The sequence below is a fragment of the Lutra lutra genome, chromosome 2 (genome assembly GCF_902655055.1).
Source record: "Lutra lutra chromosome 2, mLutLut1.2, whole genome shotgun sequence".
Classification (NCBI taxonomy): domain Eukaryota; kingdom Metazoa; phylum Chordata; class Mammalia; order Carnivora; family Mustelidae; genus Lutra; species Lutra lutra.
The window spans coordinates 56,017,128-56,025,236 of NC_062279.1; the positions used below are offsets into that span (position 1 = coordinate 56,017,128).

Consider the following 8,109-nt stretch of genomic DNA (forward strand, 5'->3'; position numbering starts at 1 on the left):
TTGTCAAGAAAAATAAGACAAGCCACAGACTGGGAGAAAATATTTGCAAAAGACATACCTGATAAAGGACTGTTATCTAACACAGACCAAGAACTTTAGAAATTCAACAAAAAGAAAACACCCTGCTTGAAAAATGGGTAAAAAACTTAATAGACACTTCATCAAAGAAGTTATATATGGATCTGTCTATCTATCTAGATGTCAAACAAGCATACGAAAAGGTGATCATTATTATATGTCTTCAGGAACATGCAAGATATCACTACACAGTTATTAGAATGGCTGAAGGTGAGAAAACGGACACTTACTACCAAATACTGGTGAGGATGTGGGGCAGTAGGAATTTTCATTCATTGCTGGTGGGAATGCAAAATGGCATAGCTACTCTGGAAGACAGTTTGGCAGTCTCCAGCAACACTAAACACATTCCTACCTTACAATCAAGCAGTCTCATTCCTTGTTATTTACCCAAAGGAGTTGAAAACTTATGTCCACATAAAAACCTGCACACAGATATTTATTGCAGCTCTAAATTGTCAAAATCCGTGAGCAATCAAGAAGTCCTTCAGTAGATTGAATGGATGCATAAACCTGGGTGCATCCAGACAATGGAATATTATTCAATCCTAAGAAGAAATGAGCTATCAAATCATGTAAAGACACGAAGGATACTTAAATGTATGTTACTAAGTGAAAGAATGCAATATGAAAAGACTATGACTTTTAACTGGAAAAGGCAAGAGTATGGAGATGGTAAAAAAAACTGTGGTTGCCAGGGATTGGCAGAGAAGGAGGAATTAATAGATGGACCACAGAAGATTTCTAGGGCAGTGAAATTACTCTGTGTGATACTTTCATGGTGAATACATGTCTCTATACATTAACTGAAATCCATAGACTGCACAAAACCAAGGATGAACCCTAATATAAACTACGAACTTTGGCTGATAATGATCTGTCAAGGTAGATTCATCAGTTGTAATAAATCTTCCACTCTGATGGGGTACATTGACAGTGGGGTGGCTGTGCATATGTGGGACGGGGTTTCTGTGGGAAATCTCTATACTTTCTGCTCTATTTTGCAGTGAGCCCAAAGCTGTGCTAAGAAATAGTCTACTAAAAAATAGCATAACTGAAGCCATAAAGCTCCTGCAAGAAAACAGGAGGAAACCTCCTTGACATGGGTCATTACCATGATTTTTTTTTTTTTTTGGATATAACACCTAAAGTATAAGCAACAAAAGCAAAAATAAACAAGTGTGTCTACATCAGAGTAAAAAGCTTCTGCACAGCGAAAGTAATTATCAAGAAAATGAAAAGGCATCTTATGAAATAGGAGAAAATATTTGCAGAACACATATCTGATAGGTGTTAATACAGTGAACTCATACAACTCAATAGCAAAACCCCATATAATCTAATCAAATGGATAATGGACCTAAATAGGCATTTTCCCAGAGAAGATATTCAAATGCCCGATATGTCCATGAAAACAACTTCTATATCACTCATCACCAGGGAAATGCAAATCAAAACCACAGTGAGATACCTCCTCACACATGTTAGAATGCCAGTATCAAAAAGACAAGAAATAAAGTTGGTGAGGATGTGGAGAAAAGGGAACCCTCATGCACTATTGGTGGGAATGAAAACTGGTGCAGCTACTGTGGAAAACAGTGTGGAGGTTCTTCCAAAAATTAAAAATAGAATTGCCATATGAACCACTTCTGGGCATATATGCAAAGGAAGTGATATTGCTATCTTGGGGGCGGGCGCCTGAGTGGCTCAGTCGTAAAGTGTCTGCCTTCGGCTCCCGTCATGATCCCAAGGTCCTGGGATTGAGCCCCACACTGGGCTCCCTGCTCAGCGGGAAGCCTGCTTCTCCTTCTCCCACTCCCCTTGGTTGTGTTCCTGCTCTCACTGTCTCTCTCTGTCAAATAAAAAAATAAATAAAGTCCTTAAAAAAATCGCCATCTTGAATTGATATCAGTACCTGCATGTTCCCTCCGGCATTATTCACAACAGCCAAGACATGTAAACAACCTACAGTCCATCAATGGATGAATGGATAAAGAAAATATGATATTTTGGCAGCAGCTCTTCCTGCCCATGGGTCCTGTCCCTATGCTTTAATAAACCAACATTTTGCACCAAAAAAAAAAAAATATGATATTTTTCAGCCATAAAAATATTACTCAGCTATAAAAAAGAACCTTGTGCAACAGTGTGGATAAACCAAAAGGGTATCAAGACAAATACTGTATGATCTCACAAGCGGAATTAAAAAGAAAAAAAAAAAAAACTGAACTCATGGAAATGAAACAGACTGGTGGTTGCCAGAGGTGGGTGGGCAAAAAGGATGAAGGTGTTCAAACAGTACACACTTCCAATTATAAGATAATTAAGCCCTGGGAATTAATGTACAGCATGGTGACTGTAGTTAACATAATTCTGTTGTATATTTGAAAGGTGTTAAGAGAGTAGATCTTAAACATTTTCACCACAAGAAAAAAACTGTCACTATGTGAGGTGATGGATGTTAACTCACCTTACTTTGGTAATCATTTTGCAATATGTTCATATGTCACATCATTATGCCACACACCTTAAACTTATACGATGGTATATGTCAATTATATCTCAATAAAACTGGAAAAACATAGTACAAAGAAATTTTCCCCAAACTACTTAAAGAATAAGCAGCCCACAAAATGCCCCATCATCAGATTGTTTTCATGTACATTACCTAACACAGGGCATTCATAACCACACTCATCAGAATCAGGAGATTTCCCTTGACACAGCACTATTGCTTAATCTCCAGACCTCATTTGCATCTTCCCCGTTGTCCCCTTTTTACATCCTTTACATCCTTTTTACTCTGATGTAAAGACCCAAACTGAGGCCACATGTCAAGTTTAGTGGCCACATCTCTGTGTCTTTTCAGTTTAAAACAGCTCCTCTGTCTTACCTTGGCTCTCAGGACCTTAATATTTTTGAAGCTCACAGGAGAGGGACTTTGTTCAGTGCCACTAATTCAGTGTTTACTTGTGATTAGATCATGTTTTGAGTCCTTCCTAGAACCATCACTGAAGGATGCTGGGTTCTCCTTTTGCATTCTACCAGGTGGAACATGATTCACAATGTGTACTTTTACTGATGATGTTGACTGGATCATTTGATGAAGGAGATGTCTGCCAGGCTCCCTCACATAGAAGTATTCTTTTCCCCTTTATAATCAGCAAGAATGTTGTGGGGAGGAAATATGTAAATATCCCATTTCTCATCAAGCATTCAGCCACTGGTTTTAGCATTTATTAGTGACTCTTGGCTGAGTGTTACAATGATGGTGGCCCAAGAGGGGCTGTTTCAGATATTTGCTTAATGAATGAATCTGCTGCTCACAGCCCAAGAGATAGATGGGTGTGATCACATTCCCTTGTGCACTAGAGTCCCAGGGGGCGATGGCTCTTCTCATGAAGCCAGGGCAGTGGTGGGAGAGATGCTCCCTCTTTAAACTCACTTGACTGCTTTTACCCCATCCCTGCCAACAAGCTGATGCCTGTAAAGAATTTCTCCAAGACATTCAGCAGACCAAAACCTGATATGTGGAACAATTTGCTGTCCTTCAGGAATGCAATGGGGAATCAGTGAAGGGTTTTAAACAGAGGAGTCACATGTTTATGTAAGTAAAAACAAAATGAAACCAAACAGAAGGTATGAATCATGGACCCTACTCCCTTCCCCAAAATAAAACCTGACTCCTCTCTGAGCCTACTCTCAGCCAGCTGACCCAGTGGTATTGATCTGATAATGAGAGTCACACTAAAGTGTAAATGACTGACCAAGAGACAAACACCCTGACTTTTATGTGAACAGCTTGGAGTAGTGCAAAATTTTCAGCCAGAGAGATGGAGTGAAAAGACCCAGGAAGGACATTCAGTTTGCTTTGCTTTCCAGAAACCTAGACAGGAATATTATCTATGAGCATGTGAGGATACTAAATGTTGGAGGAAGAAAGGAAGGGGCTTCCAGTTCCTCAGAGGATTCCTGAGACTATGGACCTTGGTGGTGGGTGGGGGGACTTTGACCCCTATTCCCCAGAAAGCCTCTCTGACTCCTGCTCCAGATGTCCCATACCTTTGGTTTCCTTGAGCAGCTCTTCTGTGAACTTGACCACCTTGGTCACTTCCACCCATGGGAAGCCTTTGCCTACGGCAAAGATGATGCTTTCGTAGAGGGTATCCAGCAGAATGCTTCGGCGGGAGTCTCTCACTTCATCAAACTCCTCCCAGTTCAGCAGTCTCCGTAGGTGTTCCCTACCTTTTGGTTTCTGCAGGGCATGATATGAGGGATGGTGGGTGAGACTGAGGAATCAAGATGCCAACCTCATTGAGCAAAACACTACTGGGTCTTCAGGGCTCCCCATCATCCCGAAGAGTAACCAGGAATGTAGGTATGCCTGGGCAGAATTATGCTTTTATTTCTGGACAGCTTTTCCTCTCCTTTCTGGGAATGTGTTCTTTTTTCTAACACCTCTCCTTCCTCTGAGAGTTCTCGTGCTAGACACTGTAGCTTTCAGGCTTGTATGCCTCCAGCAGGCTTCAAGTCCTGATTTAGTGTCCCTCCTCCTCTTCCTGAAGACAAAATTTGACTTCTCTCTGTATCTATTCTCAACTAGCTGTCCTGGAGGTATTGATCTGATAATGAAATTTATGCTAAGGTGTAAATGACTGCAAAGAGGCTTGGTGAGGCTATGCTGTAGGAGAAGGAATGTGTCTTACTTAGTGAAAATTCAGGCATTTTAGTAGACTAGTGCTGGGGTGGGGGGGAGCTTGATCAGAGTCCTAACTGTAAGAACCCAATTCACCTGAGAGTTTGTCTTGCTTTTCCAGAAAGGTTCCTGTAGAAAGTCAACAGATGTAGGAGAAGCAAGTGCCTTTTAAAGACGGGGTAAGTCAAGGTGCAGCATGAAGTAGAGACCCACCAAAAATGGGAGTGTTGCAGCTCTGGCTGGGGGAATCAGAGCTCCCTGGGAGATCTCCAGCTGCTGGTGAGAGCACATGCCCCAGGATGGGGAGGGAGACCCCACCAAAAGCCTTTACCTGGTGCCTGCCCATCAGCTCATGGCTGCAGGTCAGAAGCTGATCTGTGCTTGGGGTCCTCTTGCCTGATCTCTAGAGCAGTGCCCTGAGACACCTCTGTGGACAGCCCTTTTCTGTAAGGAGCTTGCAGAGAACTCCAGGTCCTGCACTTGGTCCTCATTACTCCAAAAGGCCATCCCCATTTGCTCATGTCTTTTGGCCTCAGAATTGGCTCTGAGAAATCAACAAAATCTGCCCTCTCCCGGCATTAAAGAAAGAACCCTCTCCAGTCCCCACCCCACAACCACACACACACAACCACACACATTGACATACAAGCCCAAAGGGCTCACAGGGCCCTGAGTTTATCTGGTGAGAGGTGGCATCCCATGGTAACAAGCCCCAGGGACCTCCCTGGCCCTCCTCAGAGTAGAGGGAGGTACAGTGTCTTTGTGCTCGTCTCCTCCATTGCTCCAGCCAGGCTCTGTTCCTGTAGGCTGGGAAAACAACCTCCAAGCTCCAAAGGCTGCTAAAACTTTGGCCTGGCATTCCAGCTGACACAAACTGATTGGGGGGCTCACAGGTGGTGTGCTAGGAAAGGAGTCATGTCCAAGGTAGACACCTTGAGGAAGAACCATCAAGGGGCCACTTCTCACACACACAACACACCATTTTACCAATCTGAGCAAACTCTTTTAAAAGCTGTCTTTTCTCTTCACCTGAAATTGGAAGACTTTTTTTACTCCCTGTGGTGTTAAGAGTGCCATGGCCCCTGCATCCAGTTGCTAGGAGACCTAGCCAGGACTGACTCAGAGTTTCTGGAACCCTGGAGGTGAGTGTGCCAGCTTTGTGAGGTCATGAAGACCTGCTTTGAGGTGGCTTTTTCCAGGCTTCTTTCCTCATGGCCCCTCCTCTCCAACTGAGTTCTGGGTTTCATTCCCCCACACCTGTTTCAGGGGTCTTGATCCATTTCCTACAATGTCCAACCTCTCCTTCACAGGAGGTGAGCTTTCTCATGCTTTCCTGTGAACACTCACAAATGTCCCCCCTCCTACATCTCCTTTATCCCAAGTCCCCCCACTTCTCTCCTTCCTTTCACAGTCAAGGATTTGTCTCCATGTTTTCATGGAGTTGTTGTCTTCATGTCTTCATTGACTTTCCTCCAATCAAGATCTGGTTTTAGATTCATTCTTCTTGGCTGGCCAGTAGTATCTGTGACTCCCAGTTTCCTGCATCCTGACTTCTCTTCAGGGTGCAGAAAAAAGGTTTGTAGGGGTGTCCCCTAGTTCAGTGCCCAAGCAGCCACAGCCAAGATGAGTAGGGATTGAGTCTCTTCTCTTGGGGTTGGTAGTTGTGCCATCTGATCATGGGGCTGCCTCCATTGGTACCTTCCCAGACTTCATTGTCTCTTTTGGTTTGGGCCTGGCAAGGGAATTTCTGGCCTGAAGTGAGAGCTCACAGGTCATAGCTCTACCCTGTGCCAGAGAAGAAGTAAGAGCTCCCAAGTTTCCAGCATCCACCACTTTAACATTAAAGGTCATTATTCTTATCAGACCCATGGCTTCATCAAGCTGGGTGGGTTTCATAACCCACCTTTCCTACCCTCATGGACTTCAGGACCCTTGCTACCTTTTCTTCCATGAGGTAGAACTTGGTTAGGACCACTTAGTTACACTCCTGCAAATTACTAGGGACAAAGGGATGGGGAAGTGGTGCCCTTCTTTCCCATGAGGCCCTCAGGCTCCTCATGCCAACTTACCCATTCTCTTTTCAGCAACCCTTGCATTCTTGTTTATCTCATGGAGGGTATCCCTTTTCAATGTGTGGTTCCTTCATAATGGATCCCTTTTCATCATCATCATCCTTGGCTGATGCTTCTTGACTTCATTTCATTTCATTTCTTTTTTTGTTTGTTTTATTTAAATTCAAGTTAGTTAATATATAGTGTATTATTAATTTAAGGATAGAATTTAGGGATTCATCAATTGCATATAATACCCAGTGCTCAATTACACCAAGTGCCCTCTTTAATGCCCATCACCCAATTACCCCATTCTTCCACCCTCCATGAACTGTTTTCTCCCAAAGGATCTCTCTATCCTTCTCCTCGCCGCCTTCTCTGAAGACTTCTCTTCCTCTATTTTTTCCTTACATGTTGGTGCTGTCCATTGCTCTATCTAACCCTGTTATCCTTCTAAGCCACATATTCTTTTTAAAAACTCTAGTATGGTAGCACTTAACACAAGATCTACCCTCAATACATTGTTAAGTGCATAAGACAGTCTTGTTAACTATAGGCAGTATGTTGTATGGTAGGTCTCTAGAACTTATCCACTTTGTGTAACTGAAACAACATATCCATTGATGAGCAAACCTCCACACTCCTCTCCTAGACCCTAGCAACCACCATTCTACATGCTGACTCTAGGAGGTTGACTACTTTAGATACCTCATATAGGCAGAATCACATGTACTTGCCCTTTTGTGATGGGCTTCTTTCACTCAGCATAATGTTCACAGCTCATGTATTCTTGAGGGATTTTTTTTTTCCAGTTGCATGACTTTAATGTCCATCCATAGAAAATGACTTCCAAATTCATGCAATGAATGTGTCCAGTCTCCTCTGTCCCCAGCTTGGATTGTGCTGTTGTGCTGTCTCTTCCCTGAGAAAGGATGACGGGTAGCTCTGCTAATTGTTAGGTTTGAGGGGGATCACAGGGTCTCAGGGCTTCTCTGGGGTAGAATCCTGATGCAGGTGTTTGGAGGAGTCAGTCCCCAAGTCTAGTGCTACTCGTTGGGTGCTGTCCCTGTCTATAGTTCTGGGGTAAGTGATGCAGGCCAGCCTCTGATACTCTTCCTTGACTTTTCTCCCAAGTAGTGTTGGGCTGGGTCTCCATATCCCAGACCCAGAGCCCCTTCTCATCTCCTTTCCCATCCCTCTCAATTTTCTCTTTATGGTCACAACTCTCTTTGTTACATCAGAAACTCAAACAGGATTAGAAATGAGATTTTATTGTTGCACATA

The 8,109-nt window shown here is 43.3% G+C and overlaps 1 protein-coding gene across 1 annotated transcript in view; it reads right to left on the reverse strand.

Annotated features, from left to right (window-relative positions):
- Positions 1–5,889, reverse strand: part of C2H8orf74 (chromosome 2 C8orf74 homolog) — a 29,272-nt gene extending 23,383 nt beyond the window's left edge. The window contains exons 1-2 of the mRNA XM_047719880.1: positions 5,804–5,889; positions 4,141–4,333 (exon numbers count right to left, since the gene is read on the reverse strand). Coding sequence (XP_047575836.1) covers positions 4,141–4,333; positions 5,804–5,851 — 241 coding nt within the window. The 5' untranslated portion in view covers positions 5,852–5,889. The remainder of the gene's footprint in view (positions 1–4,140; positions 4,334–5,803) is intronic.
- Positions 5,890–8,109: the final 2,220 nt, after the last annotated feature.